General features: G+C 54.4%; 13 protein-coding genes across 13 annotated transcripts; 8 read left to right on the forward strand and 5 right to left on the reverse strand.

Moving 5' to 3' along the window:
- Positions 1-99: 99 nt before the first annotated feature.
- Positions 100-1,353, forward strand: LSC2 (succinate--CoA ligase (GDP-forming) subunit beta; the record flags this gene model as incomplete). The annotated part of the gene is made up of 1 exon (NM_210003.1): positions 100-1,353. The coding sequence occupies one exon, from the start codon at positions 100-102 to the stop codon at positions 1,351-1,353; it is 1,254 nt and encodes a 417-aa protein (NP_984650.1).
- A 47-nt stretch (positions 1,354-1,400) lies between these two features.
- Positions 1,401-1,781, reverse strand: MPC3 (mitochondrial pyruvate carrier; the record flags this gene model as incomplete). Its single annotated transcript, NM_210004.1, has 1 exon — positions 1,401-1,781. The coding sequence occupies one exon, from the start codon at positions 1,779-1,781 to the stop codon at positions 1,401-1,403; it is 381 nt and encodes a 126-aa protein (NP_984651.1).
- Positions 1,782-2,348: 567 nt separating this feature from the next.
- On the forward strand, positions 2,349-3,761 carry YAP1802 (Yap1802p; the record flags this gene model as incomplete). Its single annotated transcript, NM_210005.1, has 1 exon — positions 2,349-3,761. The coding sequence occupies one exon, from the start codon at positions 2,349-2,351 to the stop codon at positions 3,759-3,761; it is 1,413 nt and encodes a 470-aa protein (NP_984652.1).
- A 305-nt stretch (positions 3,762-4,066) lies between these two features.
- PFK1 (6-phosphofructokinase subunit alpha) lies at positions 4,067-7,030 on the forward strand (the record flags this gene model as incomplete). Its single annotated transcript, NM_210006.1, has 1 exon — positions 4,067-7,030. The coding sequence occupies one exon, from the start codon at positions 4,067-4,069 to the stop codon at positions 7,028-7,030; it is 2,964 nt and encodes a 987-aa protein (NP_984653.1).
- A 323-nt stretch (positions 7,031-7,353) lies between these two features.
- On the forward strand, positions 7,354-9,234 carry TRF5 (non-canonical poly(A) polymerase TRF5; the record flags this gene model as incomplete). The annotated part of the gene is made up of 1 exon (NM_210007.1): positions 7,354-9,234. The coding sequence occupies one exon, from the start codon at positions 7,354-7,356 to the stop codon at positions 9,232-9,234; it is 1,881 nt and encodes a 626-aa protein (NP_984654.1).
- A 62-nt stretch (positions 9,235-9,296) lies between these two features.
- Positions 9,297-9,839, reverse strand: PTH4 (Pth4p; the record flags this gene model as incomplete). Its single annotated transcript, NM_210008.1, has 1 exon — positions 9,297-9,839. The coding sequence occupies one exon, from the start codon at positions 9,837-9,839 to the stop codon at positions 9,297-9,299; it is 543 nt and encodes a 180-aa protein (NP_984655.1).
- A 318-nt stretch (positions 9,840-10,157) lies between these two features.
- CLA4 (serine/threonine protein kinase CLA4) lies at positions 10,158-12,539 on the forward strand (the record flags this gene model as incomplete). The annotated part of the gene is made up of 1 exon (NM_210009.1): positions 10,158-12,539. The coding sequence occupies one exon, from the start codon at positions 10,158-10,160 to the stop codon at positions 12,537-12,539; it is 2,382 nt and encodes a 793-aa protein (NP_984656.1).
- Positions 12,540-12,817: 278 nt separating this feature from the next.
- On the reverse strand, positions 12,818-17,593 carry MON2 (Mon2p; the record flags this gene model as incomplete). Its single annotated transcript, NM_210010.1, has 1 exon — positions 12,818-17,593. One exon carries the CDS (start codon positions 17,591-17,593, stop codon positions 12,818-12,820), a length of 4,776 nt encoding a protein of 1,591 aa, NP_984657.1.
- A 330-nt stretch (positions 17,594-17,923) lies between these two features.
- Positions 17,924-19,180, forward strand: AGOS_AEL203W (AEL203Wp; the record flags this gene model as incomplete). Its single annotated transcript, NM_210011.1, has 1 exon — positions 17,924-19,180. One exon carries the CDS (start codon positions 17,924-17,926, stop codon positions 19,178-19,180), a length of 1,257 nt encoding a protein of 418 aa, NP_984658.1.
- A 58-nt stretch (positions 19,181-19,238) lies between these two features.
- On the reverse strand, positions 19,239-20,747 carry RIM21 (Rim21p; the record flags this gene model as incomplete). Its single annotated transcript, NM_210012.1, has 1 exon — positions 19,239-20,747. One exon carries the CDS (start codon positions 20,745-20,747, stop codon positions 19,239-19,241), a length of 1,509 nt encoding a protein of 502 aa, NP_984659.1.
- Positions 20,748-21,226: 479 nt separating this feature from the next.
- MSB3 (Rab GTPase-activating protein MSB3) lies at positions 21,227-22,951 on the forward strand (the record flags this gene model as incomplete). The annotated part of the gene is made up of 1 exon (NM_210013.1): positions 21,227-22,951. The coding sequence occupies one exon, from the start codon at positions 21,227-21,229 to the stop codon at positions 22,949-22,951; it is 1,725 nt and encodes a 574-aa protein (NP_984660.1).
- Positions 22,952-23,000: 49 nt separating this feature from the next.
- Positions 23,001-23,612, reverse strand: MDY2 (Mdy2p; the record flags this gene model as incomplete). The annotated part of the gene is made up of 1 exon (NM_210014.1): positions 23,001-23,612. The coding sequence occupies one exon, from the start codon at positions 23,610-23,612 to the stop codon at positions 23,001-23,003; it is 612 nt and encodes a 203-aa protein (NP_984661.1).
- A 153-nt stretch (positions 23,613-23,765) lies between these two features.
- SHR5 (Shr5p) lies at positions 23,766-24,531 on the forward strand (the record flags this gene model as incomplete). Its single annotated transcript, NM_210015.2, has 2 exons — positions 23,766-24,431; positions 24,484-24,531. The coding sequence occupies 2 exons, from the start codon at positions 23,766-23,768 to the stop codon at positions 24,529-24,531; spliced, it is 714 nt and encodes a 237-aa protein (NP_984662.2).
- Positions 24,532-24,726: the final 195 nt, after the last annotated feature.

Consider the following 24,726-nt stretch of genomic DNA (forward strand, 5'->3'; position numbering starts at 1 on the left):
GGAGGGCAATAAAAGTTCGCGGCTGGCAGGGGGCGTGGTCGGCGCGTATAAATAGGCGGGGTCTCGCTGGCAAGCCGCGCATCACCCAAAACAGCAACGATGATGCTATCACGTAGACTAGCCCACGGGGCGCACAAGGCGGTGCGGGTGCAGACGCGCGCGCTGTCGATTCACGAGTACCAGTCCTCCGAGCTGCTACGGCAGTACGGAATCGGCACGCCGCGCGGCCAGGCCGCCAGCACGGCGCAGCAGGCGTACGACGCAGCCGCCGGGCTGGGCCACGAGCTGGTGGTGAAGGCGCAAGCGCTGACGGGCGGACGTGGAAAGGGCCATTTCAACACCGGGCTGCAGAGCGGGGTGCACATGATCTCCAGCGCGGAGGAGGCGCGGGAACTTGCGGAGCAGATGCTGGGCAACCGCCTGATTACGAAGCAGTCGGGCGCCAAGGGCAAGCCGGTCAGCGCGGTCTACGTGGTGGAGCGCGTCAAGGCGCGCCACGAGGCGTACCTGTCGATCCTGATGGACCGGCAGACGAAGAAGCCGCTGATCATCTGTTCCAGCCAGGGCGGCATGAACATCGAGGAGGTCGCGCACAGCAACCCCGACGCGATCAAGAAGTTCTACGTGGACGTCAAGAAGGGCCTCGACGCGGAGACCGCGGCCGCGGTCGCGCGCAGCCTGGGCTTCAGCCAGGAGGCGGAGGCCGACGCCGCGGACGCGGTGCAGAAGCTGTACAAGATCTTCCGCGAGAAGGACGCGACGCAGATCGAGATCAACCCGCTCAGTGAGGTCGAGGGCCAGCACACCAAGGTCATGTGCATGGACGCCAAGTTCGGCTTCGACGACAACGCCAGCTTCCGCCAGCAGGAGGTGTACAGCTGGAGAGACCTCACGCAGGAGGACCCCGACGAGGTCGTCGCCAAGAACTCGGACCTCAACTTCGTCAAGCTGCAGGGCAACATCGGCTGCCTCGTCAACGGCGCCGGCCTCGCCATGGCCACCATGGACGTCATCAAGCTCTACGGCGGCGACCCCGCCAACTTCCTCGACTGCGGCGGCGGCGCCACGCCCGAGACCATCGAGACCGCCTTCAAGCTCATCCTCTCCAACACCAAGGTCAAGGCGATCTTCGTCAACATCTTCGGCGGCATCGTCCGCTGCGACTACGTCGCGCAGGGCCTCGTCGCCGCCACCAAGAACCTCGACGTCAAGGTCCCCATTGTCGCCCGCCTCCAGGGCACCAACCTCGAGGAGGGCCGCCGCATCATCAAGGAGTCCGGCCTCAAGATCTACGGCTTCGACGAGCTCGACCCCGCCGCAGAGAAGGTCGTCGGCCTCGCTGCCAGCAGCTGAGTGTGTACGACACTATCGATTTTCTATAAACGGCGCTAGAGTCTATATCACGCCGCGGCCCCCGCAGGGTCACGTGGCCCGTTCACTATATATCTTAGCACCTCCCCCGCACTGTCGCCCTCGCGCAACCGGTACCGCGCTATCCGCGCCAGCTGGTACGACGCCGTCAGCCCCAGGAAGAAGTTCACGCTCGCCAAAAGGTAGTTCTTCGGCCGGATCACGAACGACCACCGCGTCCAGATCACCGCCGTCGCCATCAAGGACAGGTTCTGCGTCCCGGACACCCGCTCCACCGGCCGCTGCATGTCGGAAATCCCCGCCACCACCAGGCCCCACTTCAGCGTCGGCGCCCAGAAGTGCACCGTGCGCGGGCCCGTCTCGCTCTGCCAGAACCGTCTAAACGCTCTACCTGCTGCTGCTGTCGACATCCTGACGTGCCTGTCTGCCACTGTGCTCTTGGCGCCTCTGCTGCGTGTGCCAGCATGGGCCTCCTTGCCGTGCTTTATACAGCATTCGCTCGCCGACGACGGCGGTTTCACTGATCTTGGCCGGGTAATCCCTGTGACGCCATTTCCATATATAGGGGCCCGGGCGCGCACACGCGCGGGCGGGGCAGCAATGGACGGCAAACGCAGCAGGGACGGCGACGACGCGCGCGGCGCCAAGCGCGTGCAGCGGCTGCGGCGCGGGGGCGCGCTGGCAGCACTGATGGCCGGGGCGCGGGCGGGAGGCGCGCCCGCGGCGCGGCCGGCCAGCGAGGCATGCTACTACTGCGGGCGCGCGGGCGCGGAACTCTGCACGCGCTGCGCGCAGCGCGCGTGCAGCGTGTGCCGCACGTGCACAGAGGTGTGCCTCAACTGCCGGTTACCCGGGCGGCGCTGAGCCCGGCAGCCACGCGCAAATAGGGGTCGGCAAAAAGTAGGCTTAATATATGGCCAGGCGACGGGCTCAGCTGCGAGCCCGCAGCCAGGCGAGCGGTATAGGTAGATAGGACCATGGGAGCGTTCCAGGCCGTGGTCAAGAAGGCGACCAAGATCAAGATGGCGGCGCCGAAGCAGAAGTACTTGAAGACGATTCTGGCGGGGATGGAGACGCCGGCGGTGCTGGAGGAGATCATGCGGGCGTTGCAGGTGCGGGTGGGTGACTCGGCGTTCACGGTGGTGTATAAGGCGCTGGTGGTGGTGCACGTGATGATGCGGGAGGGCGCGAAGCACGTGACGCTGGCATACCTGGCCGCGCGGCGGGACTTCTTCGAGCTGCGCGGGCTGCTGCAGGGCGGGGCGGCGGCGCACTCGGGCGTGCACCTGGTGCGGCGGTACGTGGACTACCTGCGGACGCGGGCGGCGGAGTACGGGCGCTTGGAGTGCGACTACGTGCGCGACGGCGCGGCGCGGCTGAAGGAGCTGGGGCGCAGCACGGTGGTGCTGCAGCACGTGGAGTCGCTGGAGACGCAGATCACGGCGCTGCTGCGTAACAAGTACTCGCAGCACGACCTGAACAACGGGATGCTGATGGCCGCGTTCCAGCTGCTGGTGCTGGACATCCTGGCCCTGTACAACGCGCTGAACGAGGGCATCATCACGCTGCTGGAGTCGTTCTTCGAGCTGCAGCGCGCGGACGCGCAGCGCACGCTCGACCTGTACAAGCGCTTCGTGCAGCTGACAGAGAACGTGGTCAAGTACCTGAAGATGGGCAAGGCGGTTGGGCTGCAGATCCCGGTGATCAAACACATCACCACGAAGCTGATCCGCTCGCTGGAGGACCACCTGCGCGAGGGCGAGGCCGGCGGCCCGAAGGCGCCGCCGGAGAGCAGCAACGCGTACACGGAGACACAGAAGCAGCTGGAGCTTGTGCGCGAGCAGAAGCGCCTGCTGCAGGAGCAGCTGCACCTGACGTCGCCGCTAGTCCAGCAGCTGACTGCCGCGCCGCCCGCCGCGCCGCCCGCGGTCGCGGCCGCGGTCACGGGCTACAATCCCTTCTTTGACGCGGGCGCCTTCGCACAGCCCCAGCTGCAGCCCCAGCAGACCAACAACCCCTTTCTCACGCAGGCTCCGGCCTTCCAGCCCGTAGCAAGCGGCGTCTCGGCGCAGCACGCCCCGCTGCTCCCGCAGCACACCGCGCCCATGCCGCTGTTGGTCGCCCAGCCCACGAACCCGTTCGCGACCGCCGCGCCGGCCACCAACCCGTTTGCCGCCTACAACCCCGCGCAGATGAGGTACTCCTATACGCAACCGGAGCTCCACCAGCAGCAGCAACAGCAACAGCAGCTCCAGCAGCAGCAGATCCAGCAGCAGCAGCTCCAGCAACAGCAGTTCCAGCAACAGCAGTTCCAGCAACAGCAGCTCCAGCAGCAGCAGCTCCAGCAGCAGCAGCTTGGCTACCTCAACCAAAATCTCATCGATATATAGCCGCCCACGGCTCATTGCATACCGTACGTAATCGCTTATGCGCACGTGACCGCCTGCCCCTCTCGGCTACGTAATTGTCCCTGTGCGGGTAACATATCTGGCATCCTGTTTGGCACTGTATCAGCGGGCAGCCCGCCTCGATCGAGGGGCAGCGCACCTTGTGACCTTCGCGCATGGCCCTGGCTGACGAAAGACAGGCGCCCCAGCTGGTAAGCTTTCGACTTCCTCGAGGGAAGGGTATATATTTTCAGAGGTCTCTGGGCACAACGCCCACCAGAAACACAGCGTAGAGTAGGCAATATAGTATGTCGGTCGAAACAGCGTATGGCGTTGCGTTCCGATCTCTAGCGACCACCGATGAGCGGCTGTACAAGGCGACAGTGCAGTTCTACAAGCGGTTGAGCTTTGCAACGGTGAAGCTGTATGACAAGTTCAAGAACCACGGCGATGAGATGCTGCTGTCGGGCACGAGCCAGTCGTCCCGGCACGAGACGTGGCTGATGTCGTTCAAGCTGTCGGAGGTGGACAGCAGCGGGTGCCGGGTGCCGCAGCAGGAGGCGGAGCGGAAGCTGCAGTCGGACGGGGCGATGATCAAGGTGCGCCTGGTGAACGAGGTGGCGGCGGCGGACTGCGGCGCGCTGCGCGTGAGCTACTACAGCGGTTCCTTTGCGGAGGCGGCCGCCGCGTTCCCTGACCGCGAGGAGGTATCGGAGCACGAGTTCCGCATCCGGGACCCACTCGGTAACGAGATAGCGCTGACAGACACGCCGCACCTGCACGACGCGGTGCTCGGCGAGCAGGCCGTGGGGGCCGATTTCTTCCTGTCGGGTAGCGGCGAGACGCACCGCTTGGCGCAGGGCCGCGAAACGGCCGCTGCGCTGATGCGCAGTCTGCGCGAGACGCCAGGGGCGCCCGACAGCAAGCCCAAGAAGAAGCTGGCAGTCATGACCTCCGGTGGCGACTCTCCTGGGATGAACGCTGCGGTGCGCGCCGTTGTCAGAGCCGGTATATACTACGGCTGCGACGTGTTTGCGGTCTACGAGGGGTACGAGGGTCTGTTGAAGGGAGGCGAGTATCTGAAGCACATGCAATGGTCCGACGTCCGGGGCTGGTTGAGCGAGGGTGGTACGCTCATCGGCACTGCGCGCTGCATGGAGTTCCGTGAACGCAAGGGCCGGAAGCAGGCCGCTGCAAACTTGATTGAGCAGGGCATCGATGCATTGGTCGTCTGTGGTGGCGATGGCTCGCTGACGGGCGCCGACCTCTTCCGGTCGGAGTGGCCCTCGCTTGTCGAGGAGCTTGTCTCCGACGGCCGGTTCACCGCACAGCAGGTGCATCCGTACCGTAACTTGACCATTGTTGGCTTGGTTGGATCGATTGACAATGACATGTCTGGGACAGACTCCACGATTGGTGCTTATTCTGCGCTGGAACGTATTTGCGAGATGGTGGACTATATCGATGCCACCGCAAAGTCCCACTCTCGTGCGTTCGTGGTCGAGGTAATGGGCAGGCACTGTGGTTGGCTAGCGCTCATGGCAGGCATAGCGACAGCAGCGGATTATATATTTATCCCAGAAAGAGCTGCTCCGCAGAATAAGTGGCAGGACGAAATGAAGGAAGTCTGCAGAAGGCATAAAGCAAAGGGACGCCGTAACATCACTGTCATTGTTGCGGAAGGTGCTTTGGACACAGAGCTGAACCCGATCACTGCCGAGCAGGTAAAGACCGCTCTCGTGGAGCTCGGTCTGGACACGAGAATCACCACTCTCGGGCACGTCCAGAGAGGTGGTACCGCTGTTGCACACGACAGATGGCTTGCCACCATGCAGGGTGTTGACGCAGTGAAGGCCGTTTTGGAGATGACTCCAGATACTCCGTCCCCCTTGATTGGTATCTTGGAGGAAAAGATCATCAGAATACCGTTGATGGAATCTGTGAAGCTAACAAAGCAGGTTGCAGCAGCCATCCAGGAAAAGGACTTTGATAAAGCCATTTCATTGCGTGACACTGAATTTATAGAACTTTACGAGAGCTTCATCTCGACGACTATCAAGGATTCCACCGCGGTGCCAGAGAGCGGCCCTCTACGTGTGGCCATTGTGCATGTTGGAGCGCCATCCGCCGCTTTGAACGCCGCTACCCGTGCAGCTTCTCTCTACTGTCTAGCCAACGGACATAAGCCATTTGCCATCATCAACGGGTTTTCTGGCCTGATCCAAACCGGGGAAGTCAGGGAGCTTTCCTGGATCGATGTGGAGGACTGGCACAACTTGGGTGGCTCCGAAATAGGTACCAACAGATGTGCCGCAGCTGATGACATGGGTGCTGTGGCTTACCACTTCCAAAAGAACGAATTTGACGGGTTGATCATTATCGGTGGCTTCGAAGGGTTCAAGTCTTTGCAGCAACTATACTCCGCTAGATCGCAATACCCTGTGTTCAACATCCCAATGGTGATGATTCCATCGACCGTTTCCAACAACGTTCCTGGAACCGAGTACTCGCTCGGTACCGACACTTGTTTGAACGCCCTTGTGAACTACACAGATGCCATCAAACAATCCGCTTCTGCTACTAGAAGACGTGTGTTTGTGGTCGAGGTACAGGGCGGTCACTCGGGCTATGTGGCATCGTTCACAGGGCTGGTGACCGGCGCTGTCTCCGTCTACACGCCTGAGAAGAAGATAGATCTCCATTCGATTCAAGAGGACTTGGCCCTATTGAAGGAAAACTTCCGTCACGATCAGGGCGAGAACCGCAATGGTAAGCTGCTGATTAGAAACGAACAGGCATCTTCGATATACACCACAGAGCTGATCGCAGACATTATTGCTGAACAGTCGAATGGCCGCTTCGGTGTCAGAACCGCGGTCCCAGGGCATGTTCAGCAGGGTGGCGTGCCATCTTCCAAAGACAGGGTTGCTGCATGCCGTTTTGCCGTGAAGTCGGTCAAGTTCCTCGAGAGCTGGAACGAGAAGGCAAAGCAGGCAGCCTCCCACGACGACCGCCAACTCGGCTTCCGCTACGTGAAGGGTGTCAAGACACCTATGTTGCCCAACAACGATGCGTCTGCGGCCGTCATCTGTGTCAACGGCTCGACTGTCTCGTTCAAACCGGTCAACGACTTGTGGCAGAATGAGACCGACGTTGAGCTTAGAAAGGGCCACGACATCCACTGGTCTGAGTTCACCAAGGTGGGCGATATACTATCCGGCAGATGTAATCTGCGCAAGGAGGTGGATGCTATGCGCGCCGCTTCTGCTTAGCTTGCTAAATGCCTACGTTTCCTCTCGCCGTCCTTGTAACCCTTTACATTTACGCCCTCTTATGACCCCTGTATACTGTATTCGCGCCAGTTGTATAGATTATCAAGGTATACTACTATCTTCAACACGTTCGCCCTCAGAACTATTGCGGTGATGCAATCCAATGCCGCTCGCGCACTTGGGAGATACGGCTTGCGCTCTTAGTACATCATCTCATCGCATGGCCGGCGACCGTTGCTATCATTTCCTACGCTTATAAAATTTTCCTTTCATCAGAGGCCTTATCACATACATCATCACCACCTGACTGCATCGAGAATTAGATGATGACGGCCTCCGTAGCAGGCAATCGCAGTGGGCGTTCGGGCAACATAGCTCGTGAACGTTCTAACAGAAGCAGAGGAGCACAGAAGTCGGATAAGGAACGTAATTTATCCAAAGGTAGCTCGCGACCAAAATCAAACAGTTCGCGGGTCAAGAAAATGCGGAAATCATCACTATCGAAAGTGCAAAAGAACTTTGCAGTGTTCAATGATAGTGCGGAGCACGAGAACAAGTATGAAACACTTGCCGTGGCAGAGGCAGATGAGAAAGAGGTGATACTGCTCGACGAAGAGGAAGATACGGCGATGACTACAGAGACGAAGGGGGTGCATGCAGAAGAGACAGCAAACGTCACTGGTGCCGAAGGGGTAAATGCAGCAGCAAACGCGCTCGACGACAACCAGGACTTTATCGGGTTCAGCGATAGTGAGGAAGAGGTGGCGTCCGGTGAAGAGAACGGCGACGCGGATTACGCGGTGGAGGATGCGGAGGACGAGTCCTCGGAGCCTCTGCCTACTAACGCGGATTACCCGTGGATACAGAACCATGACCACTCCCGCCAGCGGGAGATCGCAGACTGGTTGACACTGGAGATCAAAGACTTTGTCTCGTATATATCGCCCAATAAGACGGAGATTCAGCTGCGAAATGACGCGCTGAAGCGGATCCGCGATGCAGTGCAGGACTTCTGGCCCGATGCAAATCTGCACTGCTTTGGTTCGTACGCTACGGACCTCTATCTGCCAGGCTCGGACATCGACTGCGTCGTCAACAGTAAGTCGGGCGACAAGGATAACAAGAATGCATTATACTCGCTAGCATCGTACCTCAAGCGAAACGGGCTTGCCACGCAGGTCTCCGTCATTGCGAAAGCCCGCGTGCCAATCATCAAATTCGTGGAGCCCGCCTCTCAGATACACATCGATCTGTCATTCGAGCGGACCAACGGTGTAGAAGCCGCCAAGATAATTCGCGGCTGGCTCCACGATACGCCCGGTCTGCGCGAGCTCGTGCTCATCGTGAAGCAATTTCTGCATGCACGGCGCCTGAACGACGTGCATATCGGTGGTCTAGGTGGTTTCAGCATCATTTGCCTTGCATACTCTTTTTTGAAACTACATCCGCGCATAATATGCCGTGACATAGAGCCTTTGCAGAACCTGGGAGTGCTTCTGATCGACTTTTTCGAGCTCTATGGCAAGAACTTTGGCTACGACGATGTCGGCATCGCCGTCAGCGAGGGGGACGCCAGCTATATCAACAAGAAAGAATACCCTGAGCTGACGCGCAACCTCCGCGGCACCTTCAATCTGGTCATACAGGATCCCGGCGATCCAGCCAACAACATCAGCCGGGGCTCCTTCAACATTCGAGACATCAAGAAGGCCTTCGCCGGCGCCTTCGAGCTGCTCACCAATAGGTGCTTCGAGCTCGACGCAGCTACCTTCAAGCACCGCGTTGGCAAGAGCATACTCGGCAACGTCATTAAGTACCGCGGTGCCAAGCGCGACTTCAAGGACGAGCGCGCGCTTATCGTCAACAAGGCCATCCAGGAAAACGAGGAGTTTCATCAGCGCCGCGGCCGCATAGTGCACCGCGACACCGCGGAATTCATCAACATCTCAGACGACGACGACTACGAGCTCCAGCCGCCCCCCAAGCGCGCCCGCGTCCCCGCCCCCGCCCCCGCCCCCGCCGACAACGTCGTCGTGCTCGACGACCCTGCCGACGACTACGTACCCGCCCAGCCCGTCGACAAGCTCATGGGGCTCGATGACACCGACGACTACCTCCCCGCCCCCGCCAGCCCCACAGACACGCCGAAGCTCGACAAGGCCGCCAAACGCAACTACTGGCTCAGCAAGGGCCAGACTATGTGATACGTACCTATGCACGACCGTATATTGATAGACTACTCCGTCCACGTGACCCGCAGTATAAGCTAGTATTCCACGCGCCCACGCAGCCGCTTACGTTCGCCCTGCCGCCGTTTACCGTGCAGGCGATGCCGGTCTGCCGCCGCGTGCAGCCGTGCGTGCCGTGCCTCGGCCACTGGGTCCGGCGCCGCAGCCACATGCACCACCGCCTTCAACTCGCGCACTAGCCGCCGCAGACACTCCTCGCGGTTGCGCTCGCGCGATCGCCACTGGTCGCACTGCACCACCACTGCATCCTGCGCCCGCGCGTAATACCGCAGCCGCCGCACCGCCTGCTCCCGCACTAGCGCCGGAAACCACGCGCACTTCGAGAACCCCTCAACCGTCAGCGTGCACTTCGTGCTGACCTTGTTGACGTTCTGGCCGCCGGGGCCACTGGACCGCGCGTACTGCGCCCGATACAGTTGTTTCGGAATCTGAGACCAGTGTAGCTGCTCCAACCACCCGCGCATCTCCGCCGCGCCGTCCGAATACCTCCTGGTGGCCCTCATGGCCCAGGGCATCGTGCTCGTCCTGAAGCAGCTGTGCGCGGCTCTCCAAATGATCATCACGTGCTGAGGCTCGCGGATCTGGCGAAGGGCAAATCGGCTCACATCGCGAAAAGTTTTTGTATTGCTGCCTACTGCTGTCTGAGATTGCTCACGACCGCAAAACCACAGAGCCTGACAGTACTTGGAGCGCTAGTTCTCGACTGTTAGATACCAGGCGAAGAGCTAAAGAACCGGAATAACGTCGGAAGGTGGGACGCTTGCTTGGGACTACGGGTTCTCATTGAGGTTAGTGAAAATTATAAGTGCTGATCTGTCGTCAGATCTTTTCATCGGACGCACAGTAAACAGGTTGCTAGAGACTTGCTAGAGAATTAGATGTCGCTGTCGGCCGCTGCGAGAGAGCTGTCCGAGTCGGACTTCCAGGATATTGGGCCGGCGCCCAAACCGCCGCCTGTGGCGTACAACCAGACGAAGCCCTTGGTGAACTATATGAGCCAAATGGACCTCGGAGCGAAGAGCGGAGGCAAGATGCGGGCTGTGCAGCGCAAGAAGTCGGGGTGGGTGTCGTACAAGGACGACGGGCTGCTGTCGTTTCTTTGGCAGAAGCGCTACATGGTGCTGAACGACAACTACCTTTCGCTGTACAAGGGCGACTCGGGGCGCGAGGACGCGGTGGTGCAGATTCCGCTGACGTCGATCGTCAGCGTATCGCGGAACCAGTTGAAACAGAACTGCTTTGAGGTTGTTCGGAGCAGCGACCGGTCGGGCGCGCCCGCGGCCGGCGCGGGCGGCGACTCGTCCAAGAAGTCGGTCTTCATTGCGACGAAGACCGAGCTGGACCTGCACACCTGGCTGGACTCGATCTTTTCCAAATGTCCTCTGCTCAGTGGTGTCTCATCCCCCACCAATTTCACCCACAAAGTGCACGTGGGTTTTGATCCGGAGACCGGTTCCTTTGTAGGCATGCCGTTCAACTGGGAGAAGCTGCTGAAGCATTCGCGGATCACTGGCGAGGATTGGAACAACAATTCTGCCGCTGTTATTCAGGTCCTGCAATTCTACCAGGAGTATAATAACGGGACCGCAACACCTACGGCTCAGGCCGCGGCTCAGGCTGCTGGTGCACCTGGCCGTCCGCCGATGTTGACTCTGTCGTCTAACAGCTCGCAGGCCTCTATGCAGCAAATAGCCTCTACGCCCCCATATTCGGGCGGCGAAATGATACCCCAGAGGAAGGCGCCCACGCCTCCAAAACCCGTGGTTACTTCGGGGTCTGCGATCCCTTCCGCTAAAGGAGGCCCAAATGTCGGCGTCACAACTTCGCCAAGTGTGCACCATCAAAATACGCAGCATGGCAAGCAGCAATCGCCAACGCAGAGTGGTCCTCCAAAGTCACTACCTCCTTTGCACCGTGATGAGGAGGGACCGACTGCTCCCTTGGGAAACTCCGTATCTTCGGTTGCTACTAAGGAGTCCCCAACTGAAAGGTTGTTGAACAACCTTTCAGAAACTTCGCTTATGCAGAAACAGCTTCCTGCGAAGCCTGTTGCGCCGCCATCTTCGGTCGGCCCCGTTGCTCCGCCATTGAGGTTACAGCCGCAACGCGTGGCGCCAGGTAGGCCCGCTCAGCCAGGTCCTCACGCGCCAGATACCCGTCCTGGTGGTCCAAACGCTATGAAACAGCAGCATGGTCCGCCGGCTGCTGCCAGCGGTCAATTGGGCCCAGATTCGAAGAAGCCAGAAGGGGCCCCTGGGCATCCGACGGCAGTTGCCAAGAAGAAGAAGGCTGGAAGGCCAACTATGTCCAATGCTGAGATTATGACTAGGCTGGCGGCTGTGACCTTCAACACAGATCCCAGCCCATTTTTTCAAATGATTGAAAAAGCCGGTCAAGGTGCAAGTGGGTCTGTTTATTTGGCGCAGAGATTAAAAATACCCCCATATGATGAGAATTCTGGTGTAAGTCAGCATGAGTTGAATGATAACATCGGTGACAAGGTGGCGATCAAACAGATGATTCTTTCTAAACAACCACGTAAGGAATTGATAGTTAATGAAATTTTGGTTATGAAAGATTCGCAACATAAGAATATCGTCAACTTTTTGGAAGCATATTTGAAAACAGAGGACGATTTGTGGGTTGTCATGGAATACATGGAAGGCGGGTCTTTGACGGATGTTATTGAAAACTCCATTGGCAGTGATGCCTCTGAGTCTCCAATGACTGAGCCTCAAATTGCATACATTGTCCGCGAGACGTGTCAGGGTTTAAAGTTTCTACATGACAAACATATCATTCATAGGGATATCAAGTCGGATAACGTGCTTCTAGATACACATGGTCGCGTTAAAATCACCGATTTCGGCTTTTGTGCTAAGTTAACTGATAAGAGAAGCAAGAGAGCAACAATGGTAGGTACTCCTTACTGGATGGCACCTGAGGTTGTCAAACAGCGGGAATATGATGAGAAGGTTGATGTTTGGTCCTTAGGAATCATGACAATTGAGATGCTAGAAGGTGAGCCTCCGTACTTGAATGAAGAGCCATTAAAAGCATTGTATTTAATTGCGACAAATGGTACACCCAAGTTGAAACATCCAGAACTCTTGTCCTTGGAAATAAAGCGTTTCCTAAGTGTTTGTCTTTGCGTTGATGTCAGATACAGAGCTTCTACTGAGGAATTGTTACACCATTCTTTCTTTGAAACGAGCTGCGAGCCAGAGGAGCTGGCAAACCTACTAAAGTGGAAAAAGTAAGTTAATTTCATGGATAAAATTAATATTTGTGAGATCAGGATAGATATGAACAACTAAACTGTTTTTTTTTTTTTTTTTCGTACGCAAAATTTAATCAAGATTAGCACATTACCTGTCACTCCCTAACTTTCCTTTCTTTGTACACCTCGCAGAACGGATCCTTTTAATGCACATTTTCAGCAGATCACACTGCGCATCTTAAAATTAAATCAAGTCGTAAATCTTTGATAATAAGCCGGTTCTATAACAAGCAACAGTTTGGTCTGCATACGATGAAGTTATGTGTATAAGACGTTAAATCTCAAAGAAAGTTTTTGTAATAGGTCCTGTAACCCACCGACCTTATGAGATAACGGTATTGTGTTGAGTAATAATGGATAAAGTACACGTAGATTCTCTACTTCTTCATCAACATGTCCTATTCGAAGATCTAGAATATCGTGCAGCCCATTCAATACCTTTACAAGTTCGAGTCTTTTAACTTTAGATAATGGCGCCCTGTTTAGCAATGATTCATCGGTAATATATCGGCGTAGCACGAAGGCCACCCGAGAAATCAGAAATGGTACCGCTATTGACCGTAATTTTTTGGAGCCGGGCTCCATATTATTGCAAAACTGTATCAAATCTTCGAGACAAATAGTCGTTAAATTGCATTTGGAAAGCAATGCAGGTTCCTCCGTGGAACCAATGACGTTCGAGAAATCGAAGGCAACTAATTTATCCGTAATTTCCTGCAGATTTGTACTCCCATTTATTATATGATCTTCAATTGCATCAAAGTCGTAGTAAAAGGAATTATTCCAAAGCGACGAAACGTAAGGCTGGATGTGATTCACATCTATCGCCATTAAATTGATATATTTCAGCAAAAGATCCCTATGTTTCTTATATTCGGAGATATCATGCGCTTCGGTAGCAATGTCAGCAACCTGGTCCATGCGTTGGAGAGGGGCTACAAGAACCTTGACATATATTTCCAGTAAGTCACCGCACCAGTCATTTTGCTTATTATCTTCGTACTTTTTTAGATGGCAAAAAAGGGAAGCAAAAATATGATTGAAACATCTGGAGGATACAACCCATAATGGTAAGCTATCCTCTGATGCCAATTCAATCATAGACTTATACTTAATCGGTTCATAGAAGTTTTTGAGTGTTTTTGTCAGATATTTCTGATTCATGAACTGGTCGTCAAAACTATTGCATGCGTTTATACGTTCCAAAAGCATCATGCTAGCATGATAGCTAACAGCCTCAAATGTTGGTATTCTGTTTCTTGATACACCATCCAGCTTACCCGCTAACTTTTGCTCAATTCTTTTTCTAGTGTCGAAAGGCAGTACCATGACAGAGCTCAACTGATACCATATCACTAGTTCAATAGCATGATCTTGGTTCATTGGAAATTGTTTTAATGCCTTGAGAGTTTCAGATTGTAAAATTGATAGTTTTTTCTTATCCGAAACGTGTTCTGGAAGTAAAGGATATCTGAAGGCTGTGTTGAAGATAGCAAGGCAATCCTCAACTGTTCGTAGAGTTAGTAGTTCGAATTTGTCCAGTAATCTGTAGAGTGGTATAAAAGAGCGGATCACTTCCTCAAGGCAACTAATATTATTCTTCTTATCACTTGAAGGCAGGAGTTCTGTGTAAAGCACATTGTAACTTGACCATATTTCGTAACAAGAGGTAACTATACCCTTTGGAACGTCATTGATATCCTTAATGAGAGACATCAATTCCCCAAGATTATGAGATGCAATGAAACGGGCTTCAAAAGATTGACTTGACTGCAGCCTTTGAATGAAAGAGAACAACCAGGACCATTCCTTATCCCAAGGCTTATTCCTAAAATCCGCAAAATATATAGGATAAAGGTGAACCAAGCCCTGCAGAGTTATAGAAAAGAAATCAGCATATTCAATATATTCCCGTGGATTGGGAGCTGATGATAACAGAGGCTCCACAACTTCCTCGGATACCAACTCCCATGATGGAAATGATGATGAATAAGAATCAACAATCCTAAAAAACGTTTGGATAGCTCCTTTTTTAATTTCTAAACGGCTATCATTAGTACACTTCACAAGGGTCTTTAGAAGGTATATCCAAAGTGCATCAGAAATATCACGCCCTTCAGTATTATTGGACGGTAGTTTTCCTGGTGTTGGCACCTGTATTATGCCGTCTGTTGTTACCCCGGTGTCTCGGGGTAGAGTAACCATTGTCCTCATATAGTCGCCTAATATCCAAAACTGGCTAATTGATGAAAATGATATATTCAAATCAGTGTCCTGCTGTACAAATTCGAATAAAGTATCAATCACATCTTTTATGACAGGATATGGGAGTGTTTCCAAGAAATTATCGGATATCAGCTTGAACACTTTGAAAGAGATATGAACGAGGTCACGGTGCTTCTGTTGGATAGCCTCTGTTAAATTGCCACCATCCATACCTCGCTCGCTGTCATTTTCATAAGAGCGTTTGATAATTCCAAATTGAGGCATCAGAATCTTTAAGACGGTTGTCCATGAATCTTGTAAACTTTCGCCAAAGTTATCAACTAGATCTTTCAATGTCCTCAAAATGTGGAATAATATGTCGAAGTCTACGTTTATTGAAACTGACATATGAACCGACGAGTTTACAAAGCCCAAAACAGCATTATTTAATTTCATGAGTGCCTCTAGCAGTCTATCGCCAATAATATCAAACTTAGAATCGTATTGCTGCTGTAGGTTTTCCGCATCTGTGGCTACTTTAGTAATAATCTCCATAAACACTTGAGTCACATAAAGGCGCAAATCCTCATCGGTCGATGAATGCACCGTAGCTTGGGAAATTAAGAAATCAGATAACTTATTCCATATATTTTTACCTTCCGGGTCTGTAAACCTCGAGATATTAAACTTCACGAGATCACTGATGCGATCAATATAAAATACTTTATGATGATGAAAATCCATGACGTTACCTTGAACATCTACTCTGCGGGCACCTGTAGCTTTATTGCATTCAGGATCTTGAGGTAATCGCGCAGCACCTTCCACCAAACACAGTAAGAATCTTTCAAAGCTCTCATAAGAATATGTTCTTGTACTTTCAAATAGTTTATTGATGCTAGCTTCAACAGCCAAGGTATCATTCTTAATCAGCTTCGGAATGGCAGGGGAAGACGTACTATGGGGGGTGTTATGAAGGTCATGTGACGGGCCCGAAATGGAATATACAGTCCATTGCCATGCCTCCAAAATGTATTCCCAATGTTCTCCAGTTAAAGTGGGGCCTAGTGAAATGGACAGGGAAAGCAACGCCCTAAAGACGCTTAGGTTTCTTTGATGGAGTGATCTATAGCTTGACTTTGCCTCCTCTTTCGGACTTGGTGGAGTAGTAGGGACACCACGAAGAGTATCACTGATAGCATTCAACATACCAGTCGCATTTGGGGATTGAACGCTTTCTAAGGGCACTTCTTCTTCTGCTGTAGTTTCGATGGTAGCTAAGCAAAAAACACGCAGACATTGACTTAACTCAGAGGAAAGTGAAAGGATCCCTGCTGCGTGGGCAAGTTTTTGAAAGGCTCGAAGCACACTATGGAACAACTGATTGTCTAAAGCTCCAGCATATAATATTTTCTTTTGAATTTTGAAGATGCTGTCGAAGATCTTCGTATACATGTCGCAAAGCTCCTCCAAAATCTTTTCGTCTCCATCATGAGAGGCTGCTACAGCTTTTGAGCCGATAGAATTGGAAATACCATTGGAGATTGCTATTAGTAGGAAGACAATATAAGTACCATCTGTCGATGGGGCAGAGGCTTTATCAAGAAGGTCCATCAGCTTGTTCTTGGATACAGCAGTCTCATTTAATAATAATGCCTGCTCACCACTGGGCAAAAATTCAGAAACATTGAGCAGTTCAGAGAGTGAGTTCGACTCAAAGTTTTCGGTCATTGTCTCTAACAAGACAAAAACAACGTCCTTCCTGCTCTCATGAACATCATAAGCCTTGAAAACCTCGAGCAAAATAGTATTGTCCTGGATCACGTTCAAAAATACCTCTAGAATTAATGCCTTCCTCCACAATAAAGTGTCAGATTTAGGAGACAGAGTGTGGATTAATAATGATAAAATAACTTCCAATTCCAATTCCAGCAATGTCAAATACTGAACCTTTATGAGAAGTGTAATACATCTGGCGCTACGAACCACAATTGCAAAATTTTTGGATGAGGAAATGTACCTCAATAGCAGCGGCACCGCCTTTGTTCGCAACAGAAATAACAGATCTCGGTGTGTCAAAAATAATAATTCATAGTTCAATAAAACCAGTTCTAGGAGCTCTAATCCATACTCCTCATTTATGCAATTGCTATCCAGCAATGTATTCTGCTGGCTTCGGGAGCCATAAATAGAGCAGAGGTCCGTGAAGAGTAAATTCGCATCGTATCGGTAACTGTTAACCTTTATGGTTTCATTGTTACTGATAAGCACATCGTACAGCTCTGCATCTGCATCAGGGTATTTCAGCCTCCCAAATACATCATTAATGAGTTGTTTCAAGGTAGCGCTGGCGGTCCCCACAACAACTTGAGCCTTGCTCGGTGTTAGTAACAGCGTAGTGCAGCACCGCAACATCTTCGCGCAAAGTGGCCCTATTATGTGCTTACCATATGTCTTGAAGAAAATGGGGATAATCTGCAAAACTTTTAGCTGAATCTCAACGGCCAGCTGTGTGGAATCAATCAGTGCTTCGAGTACATGTTCTATCTGCTCCCGTGGAATCGACTGGTGGATAGCCAGACGCTGCAGACTCTGCATTGACAGCGAAGTAAACTTCGCATTTCCTGACTTACATGAGAGGACGAACGGAAGAATAAAGTCTGGGTGTCGTTCTAGTTCTTCAAAACTATGGACTATCCGCAATATCTGTAACGAGCGATCGCTTGCATGTTTCACTTCCGAATTACGTCGCTTAGATTCCGAAGCTAGGGCGTGCAGATCCTGTGTCAGCTGCCTGACTGTGCTGGTGAATATGTCGCTCGATGCCATTAATCGAAGAACCTACTGGCTTGGAGGACTACTGATACCATTAACCTATATGTGGTGTAGCTAGTCAGCAGGGGAAGTTTAACGGCTGGCCAGCGAGCCAAAAATAACACCCATGCATCCTGTTTCAGTCACGTGACATGTGCTTGAGTAATTCGCTGGGCTTGCCAGAGGCTCGGTATGCAATCCTGCTGTTTAAAGATGTGTTCTATTCATTACTCTATGTGGCTAGTGTCTTAGTTAGGGGGCGCTGTATATCCCGGAGCTGCATTTAAGGCTTCCGTTTTGGAATTCATTGTGGCAGCGTTCCACACTGAACAATCGGGCCCCAAGATGCTGAAGGCGCTTATTCCAGTCCGAACGATCCCGTATGCATGGGCTACCAGCTCTCCCTCTAGGGTAGCCTCCAGATCTAAGTCCTTTAAGGCGGGCGGCTGTGGGATCGTGAGGGGGGGGCGGCGGAGTAAGCAGAAGGACAAGGGTAAAAAGGGTAAGGGCATGCAAGCAGAGCTGGATAAGCTACAGAGTTCTGGCCAGTTTATGTGGACTCTGAGTCACGGAGTAGTCCGAAATTTTGTGCGCAGGCGACCAGCCGCGAATTCAATTATCTATATGGTGGACAAGCCCAGATCACCTGTCACTACACAATTAATAAACATTCCAGCCCACCCCCACATGTCAACCCAGCTGGATATGAAGGGCCCACTTCCAGAGGCCTGTGATGATATTCCAAGCTTTTGGGGGGCAGCCATGTTCCCAATTCGCGGTGAACCGACCGATGGTAGGGAGGCAAGCTGCGAAAAGTCAGGTTCTAGAAAGGTGCGCAACTCCGAGCCGAGCCGTGCGATCAAATCGCCGATCTGCGGTGGGAACGAATTGGCATCGGCACTCCTGGAGATTGGGGGGAGTCTGGAGGGCGGGTATGGGTGCCACGATCATGGCGGATGGACCTCCGCTCAAGAAAGAGTTACGGGAACGGCCACACGCTCTGCAGCCGCACACGAGGGATCGCGTGATCATCTTCTGCAGTTGATTCCAACTCTGCAAGTGGACCAAAACATGTTCGAAATTGAAATGGATAACTTGACAATTTCGCTCTGTAAAAAGGTATATGATGCGACTGGTATTCCATGGAAACACCACCTGTGCAGTGAGCGCTTGCCGCTATTTATATACAGCACTCAGTCACCGCGGACACGCCTGGATTTCCAAAGGTTCTTGCGGCGCAGTATCAAAGCCCATGTCCAGCCCTTGCTGAATGTACTTTCCGAGAAACGGAGCTTGTCAGCTATACAGCTTGACGCTGCTGCCGCACAGGAAATAGATATTTTGGTCGACTACCTCTCTTGGCAGATACCCAGTATCCGGCCTATCAGATGCAAGGCTGCCTGCCTGGTCCACGAGGGACCTGTCGCGGGCTTCAGCCGAGTGTTCTGGCTACAGCCAGGCTTGCGAGACTGGATCTCGCGTAAAAGAAGGCGCACGGGATGGCACATTGCCTACAGTCGCCGCACCAAAAGCAACGACAGTCGGCAGCTCTCGCTTGCCACTTTTGAAAGCGCGTTTTATGCATCAACCCCTCTTGTGTAAAACGAATGTATGCCCCCGGTTCCGCACCAGGCGGTGTGAGAAATATCGACACAAGTAGTTAGGTTCTGGGTATATCTTCATCACTATCGAATACCAGGTCTTTTGTGCGGTATACAAAGACATCATTTGCGCCTTCGAGACCAATGCGTTTCCTTACACGACCCCTGACGCTTGTCGCCGAGGAGGTCTTGGAAGGTAAGCTCGCGGACAAATTTCCAAGCCCCTTCACCACCACCTTGTCTGTGTAGTATATGATGCTATCCAGCACATGATGTGCCAACGCTCGAGTGCCCATTCGCTTATTGAATGCCATGACGGCCTGCTGTTCGCCCTCTTGAACATAGACTGGGGATTGGGGCCCGCCTTTCCCTTCGAAGCGCGCAGATCTCGGTGCAGCAAAGGTAGTCGCTGATGTGGTGTCGCCTTCATCTGACTTGCTGGTCAATGCGGTCTGAATCTTCAGCGCATATCGCGCAAAGTTGTACCCCTGCTCCTCGTCCTCATACACCGGCCGCCCCAGAATGCTCTGCGCCTGGCGCCTGGCCTCCAGTATGGACAGCCGGTTGCTCCACTCCCATACTATCACCGTAGAGCCCATGTAGCATGTCGTGCTAAATATTTCGCTCAGATTGTCGATCCACACGTTCGTGACGTCCGTAATGAAGAACGCAGGCTGCAGCACAACCACAACCACTGTCAGAACCGTCAGCAGAAACATCTGCACCGACTGGACACAGAGCTTCTTCTTCGCGAAGACGTGCATCAGCACAAAGCTCGCGTACGAGCCCGCCTGTGCAATCCGCACCAGGTATACAAACGGCGGCAGCACGTCCATGTCCTTGTCGTCGTCCAGGGGCATGAAGTGGTTGCTCACCGCCTCTGAGTACGGCGGGATCGCCCACAGCACCTGTGACAGCACGGCCAGCAGGATGCCGCACAGCGAGATCAGCCGCTTCTCCTGGAAGCGCGTGAAGAACCGCATCACCGTCTGCACCTGGCACAGCTGCAGGATCAGCACCGCCAGGATGTCTACCGTATTGAACGCCGTGTCCGTCCACAGCATGTCCAGGATGTGGTTCATCGGTACTACGCCCTCCGCGTGGTCCCGCCCCAGCTGCATCATCGCGCGTACCACAAACGTCAGCAGGTTCCCGCACGCCAGCACCGCCGCCACCCGCAGCAGCTTCGGCACCCCCCGATGCGGCTTCGTCCGCACGTTGAAGAACACGATCACCGTCAGCCCCATCGTGACCACCAAGCTCGCCGTGAACGAATACAGGATCGGGAAGATGCTGTACTTGAACGGCCCCCCGTTGAAGTCCGCCGCCACGTAGGTCGCCCAGTCCGCCGCCACCGCCGCGTGCAGCGGCGCGCTGTCGTCGTACCGCATGAACGCAGAGTACACCGGGTCCCCCATGTCGGTCGCCGCCACGAACTCCGCGCTCCGCGCCCGCGCCCACACTCCGTCCCACGCCCCCACCGCAATCCCCGCCCCCAGCTCCATCGGCCGGCAGCTGTTGTAGTTGTGCGCGATGGCCGAGTATCGCCATCTCGTTCGCTGTACCATGGTCCCTGCCGCGCTGCTTGCGCTGGGCCTTTGCGGTTGCGGTCTAACTTAGTACACCCCGGTCATCGCGCTGTCGTACCCTGTAACGGCCTCGAGCATACTTAACGATATTCACTGCTACATAGCCCGCAGATCGTGCCCTGGCGTTGGCTGACCACGTTGTCGTGCTTGCAGTGCCTTCAGGCGACTAGATGGCCTATGGCGCAGGCGGCCGAGCCAGGACGTAGTCCCGCCGCAGCGACTGGGCGTTTCTACGCCAAGAGAGCCTTGCCCACCCGTTTGAGAAGTAATAAATATAGTACTGGCAGTGCTAGCGAAAAAAGCAGTGACTAGTACTGTTCATCGCTTACTCGCCACACGTCACTCGTGGAGCGCAGTGCACGGAAACACTAGGCTGGGACTACACAGGCCAACTAGCACAGCGGCAGGCCAGACAGGGAGACGTGCATGGGCAGCGGGAGAGCACAAGGACTGCAAGTATGGCCGAGGTGTATCAGTCAGCATTGAAGTCGCCGTCGGTGCCAAACTTGGCGAAAACGGCGGGGGGCGAGGCCACAAACAGGCGGCGCAACACACGGTCGCTGCACCGGGAGGACAATCTGAGCCTGCTGGACCTATACGAGGGCGTGGACGACACGGAGGAGGAGCGGGAAGAGGAGGTGGTGCGGCCGCGGGCCGCCAGCGCGGCGAGCGCAGGGCGCGTGCCGCAGCGGGCGGTGCCGCGGGGACGACAGGCGGCAGGGCCGGGGCGCGGTGGCGACGGCCTGCGGGGGGACGGGCGGCCGTTGTTCATGCACAGCGCGACGACGGTGACGTCGCTGCACACGGAGGCGACGAGCGTGGTGTCGATGACAACGGGCGGGACGATCACGCCGACGGGAACGCGGCGGCTGACGCGCAGCGGGTCGCACTGCGACCGGTATGGGTTCAAGAAGCAGACACAGTACGTGAGCGAGGAGGCGTACGACGCGTGGTGGGAGGGGTACTCGAAATACTGCATTCGGCGCAAGCACAAGTGGCGGGCGCTGCTGGCGAAGGCGGGGCTCGGGCTGGACGGCGACAACCCGGACCGGTTCCCGTCGAAGTCGGAGAAGTTAAAGCGCTATGTGCGCAAGGGCATTCCGGCAGAGTGGCGCGGCAATGCGTGGTGGTACTTTGCGCGCGGGCAGGAGAAGCTGAACAAGAACCGGGGCGTGTACGACCGGCTGCTGGCGAAGATCAACGACCCCAGCGAGCGGGCGACCCTCAAAGACCTCGACGTGATCGAGCGGGACTTAAACCGGACGTTTCCGGACAACGTGCACTTCCAGAAAAGTGCGAACTCCGAGCAGGAGCCGCCGATGATCCGCTCGCTGCGGCGCGTTCTGGTTGCATTTTCTATCTACAACCCCAAGATTGGCTACTGCCAGTCCATGAACTTTCTGTCGGGGCTCCTGCTGTTGTTTATGGATGAGGAGAAGGCGTTCTGGATGTTGGTGATCATTACGTCCCGATACCTTCCCGGAGTACACAACGTGAACCTCGAGGGTGTCAATATAGACCAGGGCGTCTTGATGCTATGCATTAAGGAGTATCTGCCGGAGTTCTGGAGCCGCATATGGCCGGAGAGCGACGGTAAGAAGGCTTCAAACAGAAATGAGTTCCTCTACAAGTTGCCGCCGATGACCTTGTGCACCGCCAGCTGGTTCATGAGCTGCTTCATCGGCATCGTGCCAATTGAGACGACCCTGCGCATCTGGGACTGTCTCTTCTACGAGGAATCGCATATTCTGTTTAAAATTTCGCTAGCCATTATCAGGTTGAGCGAGCCCGAGTTTCCGCAGCGTCAGCGGCGGCTGAAGAACCGCGACGACGAAGACATGGAGGTCTTCCAGGTGATTCAGACATTTCCAAAAAGTTTGCTCGATCCTAACGACATATTCGATAAAGTCATCTTCCGAAAGCGCATCCGCTTCAACAGCTTGAACCAGGAAGAAATTGACCGATGCCGCAAGTACGTCATGGGCCAGCGCCAGAAGCTCAAAAATTACACCGAGATCATGGGCGACCGCATTTCTGATAAAGGCCGCGACCCGCGCATCCACCTCGACATCATCAACGAGGCGCTATCCTCCGAGGAGTACGGCTTCCGCCGCAATCTCACCGGAGTTCACTGGAATAACAGTATTAAGGAGCGGGTCCGGCAGCTTAGTAAGAGAAAATAGATACTTACATACCAGTCAAACTACTTCCTGATGCTGGCCGTTAAACGGCTCAGCCTGCTAGATCCCAGCCGCGTTGTAGACGTGTCAACGTAGCTGCGGCTACGCCGCGATCACCCAGCGCATCCTCGAGCGTAGAAGAGATCCTGTCCCAGGGCACATCCAGCGTGGGGACCGCAGCCACGTCGAGCCCGTCGCTTTCCGGTCTGGGCGGCGCGGCCGCCGCAGCAGGCGCGTTTTCTCTGTGTGGCTGCACTAGAACCATTAGTGCCGCCTCCGGAGCCTTCAGGTCCGAAAGAATCATGCCATCGTTCAGAACCTTGCCCTTCAACAAAAGCCTCAAATCCGCCGTGCTCACCGCAGGCTCTATCTCCCGCAACCGCTCCTTCACCTGAGACACATTGTCATTGGCGGCAAACAACGCCGTGTGCGCAAACCGTGGTGGCCGCACTGACTTCAAGAACAACTTGACTTCGTTGCCCTCCAAGCCCTGTCCCGCCCGGGGACGGCTCTGTTTGTTGTATTTGTACTTCAACGGCTGTAATGTAACAGCTATGGATTTGACCTGCTCGAGGGGCTTAAAGTAGTCCCTGGTCCTGGTAGGCTCTTCCAATGCTGCAAGCGTTAAGAACTTGTTCACGAACTCTCTCTCAGTGTTAGTCATGGTTGCCGTTCCTGAACTCCCTTCTAATCGGTTCCGCGGTAGTGTGAATTGTGAGAACGCAACAAGGGGTGGCAATGGTTTTTCAGATTTTATGTCTCAGTTTCCCCAGCCACTGTCTCCAGAGCCCTAATGTCGCTCAATAGACACTAAAAGATGCCTAAATCAGAAGCCACGGAGGCCACAGGCTCGAAGAGCGGGCCAGACTTACTGGAGGGCGGTAATAATCCGCTTTTCTTCAATTGCCACGAGTTTCTTGTGACAAAGTATCGCGAGCTGGGAGAAGAGGTGGTGCGGGAGCACACGGAGGATGAAGCGCTGTGCATTACACACTTCCCCAACATATACTGTCCGCAGGGCTCGGTGGAGTTCGACAGAACGCGCATTGTGCGTCTGCCGCGGCGGTTCGAGGAGTCCATGCACTACCCCAGCTTCAGCACCGAGCTGCCGGGGCACGAACCTGCCGCGCTGCAGCGGGAGGATGAGGCGCGGTTTACGCCCGCGGGGTTCCACGACGGGCATGTGTTCGGGCGCTCGTCGCTGAGCCCGCTGTCGAACTACGTGAGCCCCGAGGAGTGCCGCGACGTCGTGCGGGCGATCAACGGCTATCTGAAGGAAGCATACCGCGTGCAAGGCACACAGAACATACTTTTCAATGCTCTGGACGTGTTGACCTTCTACACGGTCAGCCTGCTGCTGTCATACTTCCGGCGCCGTACGCAGTTGGAACAGCTCGAGGATTATGTGGAGGAGGTCAACGAGCGCTTCTTCGAGAAAAGGGGGATCCGCATTATTTCGCCTCGCCGCTCCGCGTACCTTTCGGTATGTACATGAAGTCTCAGGGTGCCTGGGCTATACTAACACTACGCTACAGCTGGATATCCAGATACCCCGGCCAGTGCCGCCCGCGGCTCGTTCGTGAAGTCACGTGAACTAGCCCCAGTGCTCTCTTTCTGTGTGCGCCACGCGGTGCCGAGCAGTAGGCTGCATGGTGATGGGGCGCGAAGGCAGGAGTCGTAGGGTTCTGCTAGGCCTCTGCCTTTGCCTCTGTGCTGTGTTCCAAGCGAATTTTTCGGTTCTTTTTCAACGTTTTGAGTGTGCTCCGTACTTCTTATCA

The sequence above is a fragment of the Eremothecium gossypii genome, chromosome V (genome assembly GCF_000091025.4).
Source record: "Eremothecium gossypii ATCC 10895 chromosome V, complete sequence".
Lineage (NCBI taxonomy): Eukaryota > Fungi > Ascomycota > Saccharomycetes > Saccharomycetales > Saccharomycetaceae > Eremothecium > Eremothecium gossypii.